The sequence below is a fragment of the Heteronotia binoei genome, chromosome 1 (genome assembly GCF_032191835.1).
Source record: "Heteronotia binoei isolate CCM8104 ecotype False Entrance Well chromosome 1, APGP_CSIRO_Hbin_v1, whole genome shotgun sequence".
NCBI lineage: Eukaryota > Metazoa > Chordata > Lepidosauria > Squamata > Gekkonidae > Heteronotia > Heteronotia binoei.
Window position 1 is genome coordinate 61,760,290 of NC_083223.1, and position 20,313 is coordinate 61,780,602.

At 39.8% G+C, this 20,313-nt stretch overlaps 1 protein-coding gene across 3 annotated transcripts in view; it reads left to right on the forward strand.

Moving 5' to 3' along the window:
* Positions 1 to 20,313, forward strand: part of LRRC1 (leucine rich repeat containing 1) — a 123,741-nt gene that overhangs the window by 44,939 nt on the left and 58,489 nt on the right. For all 3 annotated transcript variants that reach the window (XM_060235138.1, XM_060235153.1, XM_060235145.1), the window contains exons 5-9: positions 3,829 to 3,885; positions 4,555 to 4,618; positions 10,145 to 10,219; positions 11,668 to 11,812; positions 18,369 to 18,487. In XM_060235138.1, coding sequence (XP_060091121.1) covers positions 3,829 to 3,885; positions 4,555 to 4,618; positions 10,145 to 10,219; positions 11,668 to 11,812; positions 18,369 to 18,487 — 460 coding nt within the window. The remainder of the gene's footprint in view (positions 1 to 3,828; positions 3,886 to 4,554; positions 4,619 to 10,144; positions 10,220 to 11,667; positions 11,813 to 18,368; positions 18,488 to 20,313) is intronic.

Sequence of the window (20,313 nt, forward strand, 5' to 3'; positions counted from 1 at the left end):
ACAGATGTACTATAAGAAGAGTAGGGATAAGTACATACTCAGCTGCTAAATGCTGCTTAAGTGAACAGAAAACAGCAGGATTGGAAAAAGGCTGTGGGGGAATCAGGTATCATCCTGAGGCTGATTTGGCCAACAAGGGTATACGTTGCACCCCATACTTGTCTGAGTTTAGTGAGCACAGTTATAATGGAGTACAATAAATATGCAACAGAAGGAAGCATGGCAAGTTTAGATTTTGTGTTAACCAGTTTCCAATTTAAATAATTTTCAATGGCTGTAGTCATCATCAAAGGGAAGCCTGACATGAAATTACCGAACTAGAGGTCATTAGAAAATCTTTGCCAGTATGGAATGCAATATTCTCCTTAGCAGAGCAGTAAAACAGGACTATCTCCAGTATAGCAACTTTTAATGTTCAGTTAAAATTGAGTTGTGTAATGGATCTTGACTGGAACTAAGGGCACTGTCCCATGTTGGTACCAGGGCTGCCCTTTAACAGCATCTCTCAGTCCAGAAAACAGCTGAGAGTTGGTGTTTCCATCCCCCCTCTGAGCACTTCTTTATTGGCACATCCCTACTCTGAGACACAGTGGGAGTCAGAACTCTCAGCTGAGAGTCAACATTCTTACGGCATCCCCCTGGAGAGGGGAGACTTCTTGGTGCATCCCACAGAAGGGATTTAATGAAAAGTTTAGTAGAGAGGGGCTGGAATACCTGCCAACCACGTGGGAGGGGGCTTCAGGCTACATGGTGTTGCAGTAGGATCCGTATGGTTCATGGGCTGTACATTGTGTGCACCTATGAATTAAAACAAAATAGTGAGCAAGTTCTTGTTTAGTCTGGATGCCTGGTAAATAGTCCTGATTTAGAAACCAGGGATGGAGACACAGTTGCCAGCTCTGGGTTGGGAAATAGAGATTAATATAAAGCCGCAAAAAACTGTGGAAAAATAACAAAAAAGACTGAAAATTATTTCAAAAATATGTGATTAGTCAACTGCCTCTTAAACAATATAATCATTAATATCACTATGAATTCCAAACAAGGTAAATGTGCAAGAGAACAAGTTTACACCGTCCTTTCAATTCATCATATCAGTTTCAGACTTCAAGCGCTCAATGACTATTCACCTGGCTCCGTGGGAAGAATAAAGTGCCAGTGTCGACCAGATTTCAAGTGCAGATGATTTTAGTTTTTCAAAGATATTTCTTCTGTTGCAGGTGTTCTATTAAAACCTCAATCTTTTTAAAGCAGTTTTAGATTCAGTGGGTTTTCACAGCCTCTTAACAGTAAAGCTGCCTGTAAGACTGTTTCACTTTCTTTCATCTAAGAGACATTTCCCACTCATGAACACACAAGGAAAGCACTTCTCGTAGCACTAGCTCTGGAGAAAACTCTCCCCCACCACCTGGAGGTTGGCACCCGTAGGTGGAAAGAAGAGAACTATTTCGGGTTATCTAGTGAAAACATATAGACTGAGGAAGACTTCTAGGGAATTTGAAAGCTTTTTTTCTACTCATAATTTTCTAATTGTTCCTAATAAGCTTTTAGAATAGTTTAACAGACCATCATAGTTACTTGCTATGTCATTATTACCAGACAGTGGCAGTGTGAGTAGTCACTCTGTTCTCGCATTGTTCATTTTAGTTGCTATAGCTAACATATTGTTTCCTTTTTTGTCCCACTATTTACAAACTTGTCTTTGTACAGATCAATGATACCTTCATGTATGGGGTGTAGTCAGGGGTGGAATTCTACTAGGAGCTCCTTTGCATATTAGGGCACACACCCCTGATGTAGCCTATCCTCCAAGAGCTTACAAGGCTCTTTTTTGTAAGCTTTTGGAGGATTGGCTACATCAGGGGTGTGTGGCCTAATATGCAAAGGAGGTCCTGCTAGAATTCCATCCTTGGGTGTAGTTAACAAAAGACTATGCCAGTATAAAACTTGTATAGTTTAAAGTGCTCCTTGTGTGAATTTCTTTGGCTGATTAATTAGGATATTCTCTGAATTCATTGTTGTTCAAGGCAGAGGCATCTATGATGTAGAAAATATAGCCATATTTCTGTTTTTATTTTGTTTTGCAAGATTGGAGGATTAAAGAGATTATAGCATTGGGATAATGTCCAATTCCTTGTGTTCCATTTAGTCCTAAATAAAACCCTGAAAAAAACCCTGAATGTTACTATGGTGATATTAGTAAAAGCCTCAGAGTGAAAAGCTTAGCTGTGTAATGTCACTTATCATGATGAATGCTCCATAAATGGAAAGTTATGACTAGCTGTGCATGTGCTTAATTAATATTTCTTGGTTTCTTGATGATAAACTATTTAATTGAGCTATGACTTCTGTAGCTCCTGATGTCATAATTATGAATCTGGTAAGGAAATTTATATTCATATTACAAAAGCCCACATGGTATTTCTGAGATTACAGATAAAGGCTACCAGAATATGGAATGGCTTAAAATAACTTTAGTATGAATATGAGCAACAACTACATCTTATATTGCAGTCTCTATAACCCTTGTAGAACTAAGGCAATGGCTTTGGGAAAGTCCTCCAAATACCTATTTCTTAACAATTAAAATAGAAGGGAATGTCCCTAATTTATAAATTCTATATTTGCATTTTCTTTTCTAACTATTGTTCAATATGAAAACAGAATAATATATAAGTATAAATCATGCACATGCACAATTTATAAAATCATCTTTACAAATATATATTCATATATATGAACACAATTTATCGTTATATGCCCATTTTCTTTTTTGTATTGGTTACTTAAACTTTCTTAACATATCAGTACATGACAACTCTGAACAACCCTCCACAGCCACTTCCCACTCTTATTCAAAATGATACACCCTAATCAATATTAACATTTCTCTTTCCACGTATCTATAAGGAATGCACATCTGTATCAGCTGAATGGATTGGCTCCAAAGAACTGCAAGAAGAATGATGCACGGAGCAGATCTTTTCTGCCTCCCTCTGTCTATATAGGGCACTATACAACCTGATGAGCTGCTCTTTGGAGTTGGGGAAACTTTGGAAAACAACAATGGGTACAGCAGTGCTGGGACTGCTTCTCCACTGGAAAGTCTGTAGAAATCCTGGGTTGGATTTCCTCAGAGGAAGCCCTATCTAAACATCATTCTCCATTTCTTTGGTGAAGGAAGACATAACCTAGGACTGCTATCATAAGTTTGAACATCATGCCTCCTGCCCCCTTTGTACAAGTAGAATTTCTCATGAAATGCATCTATGGATACAACTCAGCATAATTGTGTTATGTGGTGTTCAACTATTCAGTTGTTGGTCACCAGTCTTTATTTCTCTGAAATGGAAACATACATGTTCATGAGAGGTTTTTTTTTTTTTGTCAAGGAACCAGGGTAGATTATCCATGTAAATTTGTTAATAAGTCTAAGCTATCAATAAATAGTGAAAAGTTGGATCGGTTGTTTTTGTTTTTTGTTAGTACACATACAGCCCTCTTTAGCAATGAATTCAGGTATCACGGAAATGGGATGAAAGTAAAGCATAGCTGGCTACATACTTGGTCATGAATTATGAGGCATGGCACCTTTATAAAATTGGTGCTTTTACCTGTTATGCTGAAATGTGGAATCTTTTTCACTGAACCATGACGCACAGGGTATCTGAAAAAGATGGCTTAGCATTTAAGTATTCACAGTTTTGAACGGTGTGTGTGCTTATCTGTATAGATATGTTATTCACGATTTTAGCAGCACTCTTACGTCGGAATAAATTTCCTTTTTCAAAAACTAGAAAACGATAATGCTGTCTCTTTATTTTTTAGCCTTTATAACCTGGCATCACTGGAATTAAGAGAGAATTTGTTGACGCATTTACCAGAGTAAGTTTTGTAAATTCAATATTTTCCTTAACAGATTTTATATTTCCTTTTTGTTGAATATTAAGACTAGATGTTGTGATTAATCAGAGGTTTGTTCATGATGTGCAGAAACCTCACTTGTTGCCAGGGCTTTTTTTGTAGCAGGAACTCCTTTACATATTAGGCCACACACCCCTGATGTAGCTAATCCTCCAAGAGTTTACAGGGCTTATTGTAAGCTCCAGGACGATTGACTATATCAGGGGTGTGTGGCCTAATATGCAAAGGAGTTCCTGCCACAAAAAAAGCTCTGCTTGTTGCTGTGCATGTATATGTGAGCATGGAGTACAATTGAATATTTCTTGCTTTTTCCTTCAAACACCAATGAGTATGTCAGCAGACTGGAGTTTGAAGTGTTTGCTTCCTACACATAAACTCCAGTTTATGACCCACACTCAAACGTTGCAGCAAATTGCAGCTTAAAGACCTATAGAAGGAAGAATGAAAGAAAGTGAAACAAATGCACAAAACTGCACAAAGAGGAGTGAAAGAGAACATGGCATGGCAGCAAGGCAGGTTCTTGTACTTGTTAAACAAACTACTTATTCATGATGTCTGAGCCAAAGATACTCAGGTTTGTTGCCTTCTGAAAATGTTCTACAGGAAATACATTGTTCTTTTTTTTCCCAGGTCAGTTGCCCAGCTACAAAGGCTAGAGGAGCTGGACCTAGGGAACAATGAACTTTATAACTTGGTGAGATTTTTTTCCCTCCTAGCTCTTGCTGACATCTGATAATTGGCAGTAATAATGTATTGGAAGAGGTGATTGTGTGCTGATACATTGTTTTCTAAGAAGTACTTGGAACTCACAGCTCATTGGGTACCTCACAGTCTGTTCTGCTGTCTGAAAGACTTGAGGTAGATAAAAGCTTTCTCATGCATGTGGGAAATATAGAAGCTTTCTGTAAATAGAACTGTACAAGTGGGGAACCTGTGAGATTTGCAGGGAGGAAATTTAATCTTTTCACCCCCACTTGCTGGCCAGCCTGCCGACCTGATGCACCATTGCCTCCACCTGCCTGGATCCCTAGCAGCAACTCCCACTCCTTCCTCTCCCACCTTCAGTGCTGTCTCCTCCACCTGGCTCATGCAGTGAGGGGAGGGCTCCCACTTTTTCTCCCTGCCTGCAATGCTGCTGCTTGCCTGGCTGTCCAGTGGGCTGCCTGCTCCTACTGCTGCTTAACCTGACTCATATAATAGTGGGCACAGATGCCAGTAAGAAAGGCATCCCTAGGAAGGATAGGTGGTGGAGGCATCTGGCTTCAGTGACAAAGAGGTGGGATACAGAGGCTGCTCCACCTGTCATAATAATGACAGCTCTCTCTGAATGACAGCTATTTCGCCTGCCACAGTAAGGTTTAAAAATCTTTAAATTAAAAACCAATACTGGTGCTCTTTTCCCCTGCCCTTTTTCTCTGCGAAATCTGCCTTGGTATCACTGAGATACACTGAGATTGCAGCTATTGTTGTATGGATATAGAAGGAGAGAAGTAGCTAAGTGGGGTATAGGCACTTAGGGCATCAGTGATTGGTCTTACAGAAGTGCTGTATTGGTCTTGAGCTATGGTGCTCAACTTAAAATGTTAAAAAACAAAGTTCGAGTAAATTAATGTTGTGAAAAAGGGCGAGGGTGGGAAGCACAGATCGCTTCAAAGACGGGTCATTAACAAAACGAAATTCACTGTATGAAGCCTCCATCTCTGTATGGCTGCACTCAGAACTGGGCCAACAATGGATAACATGTGATTTAGAACAGTAATATGAAAGGCTTGTGAAGTCAGACATAACATAAATCACAACTGATGCAAACTATGGTTTAAACCCCCCCCCCCCCCAAACATTTAACAGATCAGGATTTCAAAGTAGCATTTGTGTCAGTTAACAAAGCCTAGTTTGTTTAGACACTGCTAACATCTTACTTAACAGCGGCTTGATCAACCCATGGTGTATAAACTGCAGTTGATCACAATGTCTGAATACAGTCTACCAGTGCCAGGTTGGGAATGAGGGGATTTCCTCTTAATTCCAGTCTAGAGTCAGATCATATAAAATGTTTGGATTTGAGTCTTGCTTTACACTGAATGGCATTTGAAAAACTTATTTTTAAAAAAACAGTTGAAAGGTACAACAATGAACTCTAAAAATATAAAACTTCAGGATCGAATTCACCCCCACCCAAGGAAGAATTACATTCCAATGTCTGTTCTCTCCTTGTTCCTTCAATATCATTGATAATCAGCATGTTTTTAAAAAAGAAAAATTGCATTGGCTGTTCAATTTAACAGCTATATGTAGAAGCCAAGTGATAGGGACTAAAATATTCTGAGGATAAACTCCTAATAGTAGTAGCTAATGTCATGCTGTGTTTTTAAAGCTCACTATTTGAGAGAGAGAGAGAACTGTAGCTGTGTGCAGTCACCTTGCATTACTGTTCAGTTTTTAAATATAGACATTGAACTCACCTGCACATCTCATTGTCTTATTTTTTAAGTCTATCATCCACTCTTTTTAAAAACCAAAACTAACTTGACTGTCTGCATCTTTTCTCTTGCTGTAATTCCATAAACCATTATGTCCTGTGAGCCGCCCTGAGCCCGCTTCGGCGGGGGAGGGCGGGATATAAGAATAAATTAATTATTATTATTATCCACCTGAAGAATCATTTTATTACGGTTTCAAATAGTAAAGTGGGTGGTTCATACAGATCATGAAAGCAGCAAAAGCAAGCCTCCCACTGAAAAGTTAGAGATTTGGTGGATACATTTGGGACTCCCAAATGATTTTTAAAAGTTACATTTTTTCCCTCTATGGAAAAAGGGAAAGAAAAAATTAGCCTGCTCATATAGAATGGTGGGGAGGGGTAGACTTGGGGAATGGGGGTAATTGATTCCACGCAAGCCACAACTTGTTCCTTCTTCTGGTATCAAGTGCCTACTGATTTTGCAGTGATGTAGATCCACAAAATAGGGATTTCTGCATACTGTGGGGGTGGGGTCCCAGGTATGTAGAAACATACAAATTTGTATTTATTTATTTATTTATTTAAAAAACCCTTCCATCAGAAGTAGTGTGGTCAGGAGGACTGAGCATGCTCCAGGAAGTGTGAAATGCAGAGGAATGGTTGAGAGTTTTTAAAAGGAGAAATGTAAATGGAGACCTGTGAAATGCTAAAGCCCCTTGGGAGGCACTTCAGCCCTTCCTTTTTGCTGGCTGGAGAAAGCTGTAGCGAGCAGAAAGGAAGGGGATAAAATGTCTTGTGGAAGGCATTTCACCTGCATATTTAATCTTCTGGTTTTGCTCCCCCTCTTGAAGTGGCAGGGACCAAAAATTGAGGTTTAAATGGTTAGGGGCCATTTAAACCGCCCCCCCCCCCCCAATCTGAAGTAGTGGGGAACAGAACTGGAGGTATTCAGTGGCTGAGTGTCATTTAAACCCATGCATTCTGCTCCCGATGGCTTTCGTGGGGAGCAAAAAGCAGGGGCTCATGAACCTATATAAACGGTTTGGTTCAGGAACCAGCATATCTGTTCTGTTTAGTTTGTGGTTCAGCCATGAACTACAAACTGAACTGCAAAAATGTGGTTTGTGCCCATCTATAATCATTTATGTGTTTTTTCTCTGCAAGTGACATCATGTTGACTCTGATGGCATTATTTTTCTTCTGCAGGCCTCTGGAGTGGTGGTGGGCAATGCCAGCAAGCATATTTCAACCTTAGGCAGACTTATGGTCCTCTGAAATGGATAGTGAAGCTAGGGCTAGGGGATGTGTTATAGTAGCTAGCTTTCCCAATTTCCATTAAGCACAGAGAGATGAATTGAATGTACCATCATGTGTGATACCATTCCATTTAAGGACCAGATGGCTGAGAACAGATGGGCATTTTGGGGCGTCAGGGAGGCATCCTGAATCAGGACAGCCCAAAAAGAGCCATTCCGGAGCCTCCCCACGCTCACCCGCATGCTGCCAGCATCCCGTCCATGAGGTGGCTGGGCACCGCCACACAGGAAGGCAACCCAGAAGCCAAATTCCTTTGTTTTCCCTGTGGGGGGGGCAAGTGCTGGTGTGCATGAGCACACTAGCGCTCTGATTGTTCTCAATTTTTTAAAAAGGCAGAACTTGGGGCAGCTTGACAGCTCCAGACTGCCAAGTTGCCTCGCGTGCACCCTTTTCTGTCCAGACGGCAATCCAGCGACTGATGGCTGGCTCAAATATTTTTGAGCTGGGTGGAGCGGCTGGAAGGACGGGGTGAGTGCAGGATGGGGATGCCCGGCAGATGTTTGCGTGTGGAGTGATTTTTTGGGCCGACTTCAGGTACGTCTCTGAGTCGGCCCAAAGTGCCAGTTTGTAATCAGCCGATAAGTTGCTTTCTACTCACCTTTTCTGGAACTTGATCTCTCCAGTCAGGGCAACTCTGCTACAGCACTGAACTGTTAAGGCTCATTGCAGAGTGAGAGGAATTTCCCTCTCTATGGAATTGAGAAGTCTCTCTCTAAAGATATTGCTCACTTTCCCCCCTCTGCTGAAAAAACAATATTTGTTATGTTTAGTCAGGGTTTCAGACAAATGTGTGTGTTTAAACTAGGTTGATTCTCAACAAAGTCCAGGATTTCTTAATTAACAAAAACTGTTGTTGTTGTTATTAAATTTATAAGTTGTTTATCAGTTGTTTTGGAACTGCCAATTTATTCATCAATTGTTTTGGAACTTACCAATGTTCACACTCCTTTCCATGCTGTTACATTAACATGAGAATTAGATTTCAAAACTGCAGTGTAGCTTCATTTGGTCAAGATAATAAAGATGTGTGTGTGGGGAGGGGGGAGGTGGAACCCAAACAAACTAGTAAAAATATTAAATCTTAAGGGGCCATAAATACTTCCCCACCTACCAGAAAAAGTACTTACATTTAAATGTATCACAGTTGCAGAATCTCAAGCTGATCAGCTTCATTTTAGCTATATAATGCTATTTACAGTGATTTACTAGGAGTTTGCCAGTATAAGAATATTCATAATTCTAAATACACAACCTAATACAGAGTTGGATCTACCATCTACTGCATATGTAGAGGGTACTTAACATTCATCGTTTGTGTGGATGTACGTGGGGGTGGGGTGGTTCCCTTCATTTGCATCATCTTAATGTCTTCAGAGTTTGCTTTGACATACTCTCTCTCCTTGAGCTCACCTGTGGGAGGGGATCAATGACCCCTCTTTCTTTTTCAGTGGAAGTGCCTTCCACTCACACAGTGGGAGCTTTGAATCCATCCTGTAATTTTAAGTGCAAACCAGCAACAGAACTAAAGGTCATGATGGTAAATCATAACATGTCACACTCGTTAATCTGATTATTTCTACCAGCGGCTCCAGTATTTTAGGATGCAATATCCCACAGTGCATAAAATAGGTGTAGCAGCATCGTGAAGTACAAAGATGAAACCGTGGGGGAGGAAAAAATTAGAGCTGGTGTGAGATCTGTAACTGATTTAAGGCCATATGTATGTTCAAATATGTAATTTTTGTAATATATATGATCTTTTCTGAATTGAATGATGTGTTCAGTGTTAACCTTGAAGCCACCAGCTTGGAAGACAAAACAAAGTATGTTTTTCTTTAGTGGATGCTGACGACCCATGCATAGTCACTTTCAAAAGCTGAGTAAATAGAACAAAATATATACCTTTCATCAGTACTGAAATCATTATTTTTAATGAATTGCAAGCTTACTACCCATCTAAGTTTGTTTGAATGTATCACACTTCGTCAGGGTCCAAATCCTCAAACAAAGCAATTAGAAACTTTTAATTAACTCTTTTCCTTAAGCAAGCTTTAGCTGTGGATGCTGTATGGAATATGATCTCTTATCTTGGATTGAAGAAAATCCTGTGGAACTTCAGTGTATCTGTGTGGTGGGTAAGGTTGTCAGGTGTTGATCTTGGAACTGAAATGTTGCAACATGCCAGGCTGCCTCATTTTTCCCATTGTTGAGATTATGCACTGTCGGCAGATTCAAAAGATTCTGAAAATGGCCTGATTAATTATAACGGTGGAACTGGAATGAGTACAGGTTGAGTCAAAATGTCTTTAATACAGGATTTGGGTATAATTAAATGAAAACTCAATAAGTGTAGAAGAACCTCATTAGCTGAATGTAGCTCTGTTATCCAGGCTTTGAGTTTCTTTTTTAAAGGCTAATTGTGGTGTGTTTCTTACATCACAGCCAGAAACTATAGGTGCACTTTATAACCTTAAAGACCTCTGGCTGGATGGAAACCAGCTAGCTGAATTACCTCAGGTAAGATACCCTTCTTTGCAATCTATAATTTATTTGATTTAATTTTATTTGGGCGCATTTGATGAAATAAAAAAAGACTTCTAGTGTTTTAAACTGTCAATACAGTTTTATCTCTGTGTGATTGTACATGCATTTTGAAGTTGGAAGATTTTGTGAGGATATGCTTCTCCTAAAACTGTTACATCTGGTGCTAGTTTCTCCCACATCTTGTAAATAAATCATTACTGTGGCAAGGAAGCCCATAAGGAAGTTAGTGTCCCAGTACAGACTATAAGAATCTAGACTAGTGCTAGACAGTGAAAGGACAGCACAAGAACTGGGGAGTAGCACAGGGCCCCTAAAAGATGTTCAGGACTTGTTGTAACTGTTAAAGTAATGCTTTGTTAACTGCATACTGCATACTGTAGAATCCTTGCAACATTCCTTCAAAATAAGCTGGTAGAACTACCCAAATGCTTTTTCTCTCGCAGAGAAGTCACACTGAATACTCAGAATGAAAGTCTGACTTTCACATATTTAGCAGTATCTTTGTTTTGTATACAAGGATGTTCTTACTTTGTAGAGACCAAGGTTAATTATAATAGAAAGCTCAGCAGTGGTACTTTCTTCGTTTTGTAGAAAGAAGCTTCCCATCCACAGGATCCTAACACTGTGAAAGGGTGTCTGATATTTTTGTGAAGAGCAGCTTTACACAATTCTTAAAAAAAAAAAAACTAAAGAGGGGAGACATTCTATACAGCAGAAGTGATCTGCAGTTTTGGAATGTCTGCATTCCACCACCGTTTCAGCTGTGTTGATTCAGCAGTGTTGACTGTTGTGATAACTGAAGTGCTGATCCATGACAGAATGTATGTAGGCGTGAACTTACAGTCTGGGTGTGCTTTTATGGGATCAATATTAAAAATAAAACTGTGTTAATTTTACAGTCAGATGTCTTTTTTTTACTGTTACGAAATTTAAATACTGAATCATATACTGGATACATCAGCTAAGACTGAACAAGAGAAGAGTTAAAACATCATTCTTCAAGAAATGTCTTGTGCTGTAATAGAGGCAAATTATGTACCAGTAACTAATGGTGTTGAAATGTTAGTCAGCAAGACTGTATTTGCTTAGGTCATTTGAAAGGGGAAATTGCATTTATGAACCCTAGTCCTTTAACCTTGAATGAGTAATCAAAATTGGGTGTTGTTTCATGTTGACTTACTAGTTTGCAGTGCTGGGTTGCGCCTATAATCCTGAGAGCAAATTAAGTTGGACTGTTAGTACATGCTAGGTGTTGCACATTCAGAAATTTTACAGGTGAGTCACTTCTGATAGCCTCAAAAACAGACTGCCTCATGGCAGAGAGGAGGAGGAATTGTAGCTCTCAGGTATTTTGTAATGGGACACTTGTCAATTCTTTGGGTGTTGCATGTTGAGACATGACTTAGATTGTTGTCTTGTAGGAAATAGGAAACCTGAAAAACCTGCTATGTTTGGATATTTCTGAAAACAAACTGGAAAAATTGCCTGAAGAAATAAGTGGTCTGACATCTTTAACTGACCTACTCATCTCTCAGAATCTTCTAGAGGTGCTTCCAGATGGTATAGGTAAGCAACGCAAAGAATATCTGCTAAGAATTATTTTATTTTAATTTACCTTATTACCTGCGGCTGCATTAACTTGCTTTTCCAGTAATAAAGCTGGATCTAGTATGGCCTCAAGGCTTTTAAGAGAGTCAGCGAAGGTCAGTTGAACTCCATCAAAAGTGGGGGAGAACGTTATACTTTAAGACCTCATTAGTCCCAACCAGCATTACCTCTGTTTTTTTTCAGGATTTAGTTTTTCAGTTTGTTCACTTGTACACAGCTAACGACTACAGTCAGGCAGGCAGCCATTCAGGATATTTGGATAAAAATCATCATCACCAAATCAGGATTTTTGGATAAAAATATACAGCTCAGTATTAGCAGCGTACTGATGACAACCCACTCCACTCCAAAGCTATGAATGATTTGTCCTAAGGGCTTTACATAGAGATTAAAAAGCACGAGGGATATAATTTTGACCTGTGGAACTCCATAAGATAGGGTCAGGCTGGCTTTTTAAAACTATTGGCATTTTTCTTCTCGGGTCTATTAGACCCTGCCCCCCCCCCCCCCCGGCCGCCAAATTCAGGATTTCTGAAAAATGTCAGATCTGAATACCAAATATCAGACTGATATTGGGATCCAGGTTTGCTGGGAAATACCAAAAATTTTTGGGGTCCAATGGATCCAAACCAGAAAATGCTGATTTTTTTTTTTTGCACACTCCTATTTATTTAATATATTTTCTCCCCAGTGAGGACCCAGAACAACTTAAGTACAGTACAATTCAAACAAATTACACAGTATAAGAACAAACAAAACCAAAAATACACAATATATTCTGGGCTGGTGTCAGCCAAGGCCATGGGCTGCAAGCTGTGGAGTTACTTTGACTCATATTCTTGGCCATACCCAGACTTTAAATACCAGTAGCAAGAGACAGACAAACACTCAACCTGGATTTTACACAATCCCCCTCCTGCTGAGGGCTACAATATATAAAAAGGGGAAATAATTATAAGGTGTATAAACAAGCTATTCAGTTCCTAGTTGGAATACTGCTGTACCTGTCTTAGACAACTTAAATTAGAATTTTTTCAACCAGATGACTTCTTCAGTGTGGTCTTTTCAGTAATTGAATGTTCAAAGAAGGTCAGCAACTTTTTATTAAATGGAAGCCAGAGTGTTTATGAAAATGTTCCACATCGCAGTAGTTTTGGCAGTGTTTGGTGGGTGATGATATCTGGGGAAAACAACCACATATGACCTGTGCTTATGGTGCCTTCTAGTAAAGTTCTTGTTCATACTTCGGTTGTCTTCTACCTTCTTTTTGGCCTTTCCTTGTCATATAGTTCTTCCACCTGTACTGCCAGATTGCTGTTTCCTCTCTTACTGGGTTGTCTCTCAGTGCTGGAACTAAGAGGCACCACGTTGTGGTGATTTTGGTCTGTGGGGTTCCACGGGATTCAGTCTTATCCCCACGTTATTTAATATTTACTTGAAACCACTGGAAGAGGTCATCAGGAGCTTTGGGCTGCAGTGTCACTAATCTGGGGATGATACCCAGCTCTGCCTTTCTTTTCTGAAGAAGTGTTGGGGTTCTAAACTTGTGCTTGAAATCAGCAGGTGCTGGATAGGGATGAACAAGTTGAAGCTTAATCCTGAGAAGTGAGGTGCTCTGGGTTAGTAGGAAAGCAGACCAGGGTCTTGCAATCACCTCTGTCTTGGATGATGTTACAAGTCAGGTTCACAGCTTGGGAGTGCTGCTTGACACAGCAGTCACCTTAGAAAATCAGGTGACTGCTGTGGTTAGGAGTGTTTCAGCTGATATGTGAGTTGCACCATTCCTTGTTCAGTCAGATCTAGCCACAGTGATCCATGTTGTAGTTGCATCTAGACTGGACTGTTGCAGTATGCTCTATTTGGGGCTACCCTTGAAAAGTGTTTGGAAGGGGCAGCTAGTGCAGAATGTTGTGGCTAGACTGTTGGCCAGGGCCAATTATTGGTAGTGTGTGAATCAATATTACAGTAATTACACTGGCTACTCCACCAAATTCAAGATGTTGTTTTTGATCTTTAAAATCCTACATCGCTTGGAACTGGGGTGGATGAAGGACTGTTTTTTCCCATACATTCCTGACTAGGTACTAAGATCGCAGGGAGAAGCCCTCTTAGCTGTCCAATCGACCAGAGAAGCCTCGTGGTAGGTGCGCAAGAGGGGTTCTTTTCAGTGGCAGACCCTTATTATGAAACAACAACCCCAGGGAGGTGCACCTGACCCCCTTCCTCTACTTGACTTTTCGAAGGCAACTGAAAATGATTTCTTTCAGGATGGCATTCAATTAATTTAAGTTCTTCTGTCTAGGAAAGGAAAGGTTGCCTGTGCAAGCACCAGTCATTTTCGACTCGAGTGACATTGCTTTCACAACATTTTCACGGCAGACTTTTTACGGGGTGGTTTGCCATTGCCTTCCCCAGTAACTTACACTTTCCTCCCAGCAAGCTGGGTACTCATTTTACTGACCTCTGAAGGATGGAAGGCTGAGTCAACCTCAAGCCAGCTACCTGAAAACTGGCTTCTGCCGGGGATCGAACTCAGGTCGTGAGCAGAGCTTAGGACTGCAGTACTGCAGCTTTTTAAAGTTGTTGATTTTAAATTAGTGGTTTTATTTATTTCATGTATTGTATTTTATTGTCATTTATATTGTAAGCCACCTTGAGTTCCTGCAAGGCAGAATAATTTAAATAAAGAAATAATATTTTAAATAAATAGATTTCAGTTCTATATGTGCTCAGCCCAGAAGGGTCCTTGCTCTGTTGTATGACACAGCCCTCAATCTCCTGAATCTACTTGCACCTGCAACTCGTCTTCCAGAACACTTACATGGTTCTGCTGTATTATCCTTTCCTCAGAAGCTTTTTTCAAACCCCATCTTTCCATTAAAGCTAATTTAACACTATGGTTTCACCAGCCATTGAAATGAAACTTATCTGTGTTTTCTTGCATTCTCCTTCCCTACCTCTCTTAGGGGAGGGCTTGTCTTTTTCCACTTATGCTAAAATGTGCTATAAAAATAAATTCAGTATTTTAAATGGTTTTCAAGCAGCAGGGTATTCTGTAACAAGCGTCTTGCCATTCATATGCCTGTATTTACATAAACTCTTAATTATGTGAACATTATTTTGATTAAATCTTAATGTCAATTGGCTCCCCCTTTTCTCTATGTTGTCTTCCTTTTTTCTAAATATCTTGGCTACTGTTTTTAGTACTCCTGTTCTTCAAATGATATAGGTCACAGCATCCGCTCAACAGATTTAATTCACTGCATGTTGCAGTCACTGAATTTTTAATCTGTACGCAACTATTATTCATTACAAAGAGAGCAATTTCAGATTAATATGTAAATCCATTAGCTGGTTTCTATCCAATTCTAATTGGAGTAACCTTTGCATTTAAAAACAAAGCCAGCTTACCTCTGCATTCTGATTGCTGCTCATATAACTTCCTACTCAGGGGTGGTGTAGGAGACGGAGTGTTGGAATTTGGACCTAGGAGGACCTGAGTTCAAAAGTTCTGCACTACAAAGCTTCGATAGTTTGGCTAGGAAGATAGCATCAGTCACCATAACTATATAACTGGGCATGAAGCCATGGTAGGGCACTCAGCGGCACATGCCCCATCACTCATGGCCCACAGCCCACAACTCTCACTGCCCATGCCCTTACCTGCTGGCTGTGCTTGTTTGCCTTGGCCACTACAAGAGAAGGAGAGCCAGCTGGCCAGCGTGATTAATACTCAGTATGCACTCAGTGCTACAGCAGTGGGTGAGCAAGACCAGCCACTATTGTAGCCACTACTTCTGGCTGCACCCCTGCCTGTAACCCTTTGTATGTTGCATGAACTTCTAAAGGGGGATGATGACATGCAAATGTGATAGTAGGAAACTGGTTGTGCTTTGTGTACACTATTATGTGGGCTGCATTAACACATTTATTCTTGCAGTTGGTAGAAAGTTTCCAGACATAGTAATCATGAGAATTCATCTCATTTAATGATGTGCATCCTGCAAACTATATGGAAATGATATTCATATAGGAAACAGACTATGTATAAAATCAAAGGAAGTGCTCTGCTGGATCACTTCAGTGATCTATCTTGTCTGACATCCTGTTTCAGCCTTGGTCTTGCAAGGCCAGTGAACGAGGGCATAGATGCTAAGGCCTTTTTCTGAGATCCAGTCATGAACCAGAAGAACAGAGAGTTGAAAGGAAGAATATTCAAAGGCCATTCCTGTAGCCAAAAGAAATCAAATGCCTTGATGGATAACTGGTGAAACTCTTAAAATTGGAAAAAGATAAGACAATAAGGAAAAGTAAAAGATGACAGAAATCGAATCAGAAGTCTTAATGTTCCAGTGACTGGCATGTTAGAGACAAAGAGAACTAATATAATGACCAGTGTAAAAAAATACAGGAGAACACCTTCACTTTTACCATTTGATCACTTGTCAGCACGTGTAAGATTTTATTTCTGTAGAAAGGTTCTGTTATGTATTTTTTTCTTTGTTACCCATTTTGGGTTGTGCACTGTACAGTTACTACCAACAACCCATCTTCTTTTGTGTTTGGGTTGCAGCTCTGTCAGAATTCAGCGGGGGAGAGGGACAGTCTGACTTCTCCCCCACCCACATTAGATGGATTTGAGGGACTCAGGTGTGGTATGGGTGTCTCCCCCTCTTGATTGTGGAGGAGAGAGCTTGAGTGGGAAGCATATGTCAAACTGTCAGGATATTCTTTTTTTCCCATTGGGAGGAGAATGCCTTCCCCCATGAAACTCTCTTACCTCACTTTCTCCTGTGTTGATCCTCAGGGCTTTTGGGTTCTGGGCCCCAAGTCTGGCTACCCTTTGGCACTCTGGAGGGCCCTCTAACAAACCGACAAAATGTTTATGCAGCTGCCTGTAACTTTGATGAAAAACTTTAGTTGTAATAGTGTTTTTTGCATTGTCTTTTCCTATTGGCAGTAGAATTATCTTAATACATAAGTGGTTTGATTTACAAAAAAAAGGTTCTAACTGTAGGCAATTAAAAGTCAATTTTAACTAACATTTTATAAAATCTAGTACCTTAGCAGTAATGTTCATGTCTTTGAACCTTAAAGTAAAATTTCAGTGGAAATTGACTCTTCCTTACGCTCAGTTAGCTCAAAATACTTTCTCTTCTGGCTTTAGCCAAAGGCAAAACCTGTCAAAATGACATGTACTTCCTGTGACTGTCATAACCTTACAACAGGATGTGGAAGTTTCTCTTCATGGTGTCTCACTAGGCAAGCCTTTTTATCCCTGTCTTTTGTAGGGTTGTAGGTTGAGTTGGAAGGGCATTAGGTCAGTCACTGTATTGGGATTGTAGCGATGGTGATGAGAAAAGATTCTAGAGAGAAGCAAAATATTTCTAAAAAATCTCATACCTTTTTTAAAACTTGCATTCTGTGCTAATTGGCTTATTAGCTGCTAGTTGTTGTTGCCCCCTACTGCTGTTCTCCCTATGTCATGTTCCTGCTCTGCTGATGTTCAAATGATGGTCAGCCAGTCAGCAATAATCTAGGAAGTATGAGACTGTATTACTGTATGGTCATTCAGATTTAACTGTGATGATATCACGGAGGACAAACAAAGTCAAGAGAGAGGGTAATGCTTCCTATGTTTTGTTGTCCTCATTCTGAATAGTCTTTTCCATGAAAACTGGGGAACAGAAGGTTTCATTACACTGCTTCTGGAAAATTTTTACTTTGTAGGTCTGTCCTGTAAATACCTTTGAACAGCATTAACCTCAATTATCAAACTACTAAGTGGTAGTACTTCAGGCACTCCATTTACTGTTCTCTGGAACCCTTCCCTTTCAGTCCTTACTGCTATAGCTGTATTTCTCTGTTTCTGTAGGAACCTATTTTGATTTGCTCTTTTTTCCATAGTTCATTGATGGGAAATAGCTTTTTTCCGCCTGTTGTACTGCTTGGGAGTCTTATTAATGAAACACTTTTGTTCAATGTTAGTATTAGTCCAAACCTGTGCTGATAAATTCATTATATATTATCTGCTTTTGATCCATCTTTGACATAACTGACTTGTTTTGTTAATTGGATAAAACACTGAGGTTTCTATTCCAACCTTAAAGGACCATGAAGGAAAGGGAGGAATTACCACTCGGAAGGCACTGTTCCTTCTGTACATACCATATTTTGGTGCTCAGTCCTCACCAGGCATTATGGCATTCCAGTCCCTGCCCTGTTATGGCTCTTACAGCAGCACAGAGCATTCTGAGCCAAAGATGCATGCATTTTCTTGAGTTCCATTGCCCTCCATAATGTTATTTTCTTTGTCTAACTGCAGTGGATTATTTTCCTTTGGGAAGTAGGAAGGACAAAGGAATATGTATAACAAAATGTGACATTGCCCACCGCCCCCCCCCCCCAAAAAAAATTCTGTATTCTATGCTCAGATCTTAATTGAAAGGATTATAAACAAAAGACCAAATTCAACATATGTGGTGTTCTAAATGGATCTCTTCTCTGCCAATAGGAAAATTAAAAAGACTATCGATCTTGAAGGTTGATCAGAATCGGCTTGTTCAGTTAACAGAAGCAATAGGTGATTGTGAAAGCCTTACTGAGCTAGTTCTTACTGAAAACCAGCTTCTGGTAAGTATGATTTTAGCTCTTCAAATGGATGGCAATAATTAGTCTTTGGTCCTGTATAGATTCAATTTGATAATAGCATCTTTTTTACTTCCTTATGAATAATGTAGTGAAAAAGTCAAACCCTTCTGTTTGCCTGTATAAAGAAAATGTTGAATAAGGTGAAGGATTATATAGGGAAAAATATTAGCTACGTTGGCAGTAATATAAATTTAAACTGCAGTCATGCAGTTTTCAATTGATGTAGGTCAAATTTAGCTTGTAGCAAATTCTTCAGTGAAGATCTTTGGCATATATGATAAAGCATCATGGTACACTACCTGTCATAATTTTAAGCAGCTTTCTTAGTGGTGGGGGAGAGGATGGATGATATACCCTTGCATCACACATGAAGCTGGGTTGGCTGGCAGTTCCTATCCTCTCTCCAGCCAGTAAGAGTGTTATATAAATAGTATGTAAATTAAATAGTGACTCATCAACATATATTAGCTAACATACAAGAGACATACAAGAGATTAGCTAACATACAAGCACTCAGTCTGTTTACAACACAGGAGCTCTCATTTCTTTGTATGTAACTCAGATAGCAAATCTTAGACTTCCCGTTTAGTATGTGATGACTCATTGTTTATTACTTTTGTTATGAAAACAATAATTAAGAAGATTCCTGTGATATCATCTTAAATCAATCACTAATTGTGTAGCTGCCCCTCCATCTTGGTGGACCAACTGGCCTTGACCAGATGTTGGACTTTTTTTCAGTTGCCACCTTATTATTATGGGATGGCTTTCCATGATTTGTTCATTAGACTGCTTACATGCCTTTTGGAAAGTGTACAAAACTTGGCTGTGTCAAAGAACACTCTGCTGAAAATAAGTATTGGGGCTTTGTAATAAAATGGCTGTGGGTTGAGTTTGGGATGTTGGCTAGTGATCAGGTTACATGTGTGGGTAAAATTATTGAGACGTGCTATGATTTAATGTCTATTGTGAGTAGTGTTGTTAGTATTTGGCAGGCTGTTGTTCATGGTTTTTTAAAATTGTTACTGCTGGGCTTTTGTTGGAAGGGTGAGGTTTTAAATTAATTCAGTTGTGTGTCTTCAGCCTGACTATTAATATGCCAGTGTTCTACCATATGTTGATAGGCAGCATACAGTTCACTTGCTTTCTTACCCGTTGGCATGTATTGGGAAGCTTTTGTTTCCCTGGTTTGTGAAGGGTTTAAAAAGAAATCATTAATGTAGAGGGCAAGTGGAGAGATTAGTGCACAGTATTTCCCAAATGCTTATAAAGCAAAATAATAATAATAATAATAAATAATAAATTTATTTTTATATCCCCCCCCCCCGCCAAAGGCAGGCTCAGGGCAGCTCACAGGACATGGTGTATACCATGATTACAGTAAAATACAATCATTACTATAAAAACAGCTAGAATATAGTTAAGTTACATTCATAAGTTAAGTTAAAAGTTAAATAAAACAGTTAAACCATTATAGATTATCAATTAAGGTGCTACAGTTCAAGATATGTATAGGATGGCTAGATGTCATTATCCGGGTTCCATCTTAAAAGCGAGCTGAACGAGGGCGGTTTTGCAAGCCCTGCGAAACTGATTTAGGTCTCGCAGGGCTCGCACCTCCTTTGGTAGTTGATTCCACCATTGGGGAGCCATTGTTGAGAAGGCTTGCTCCCTCGTTGTTTTCAGTCTGGCCTCCCTTGGTCCAGGGATTTTTAAAAGATTTTGAGAACTAGTGCTCTCTGAGGAACATATGGAGAGAGGCGGTCCCTAAGGTAGGCAGGTCCTCGGCCATATAGGGCTTTAAAGGT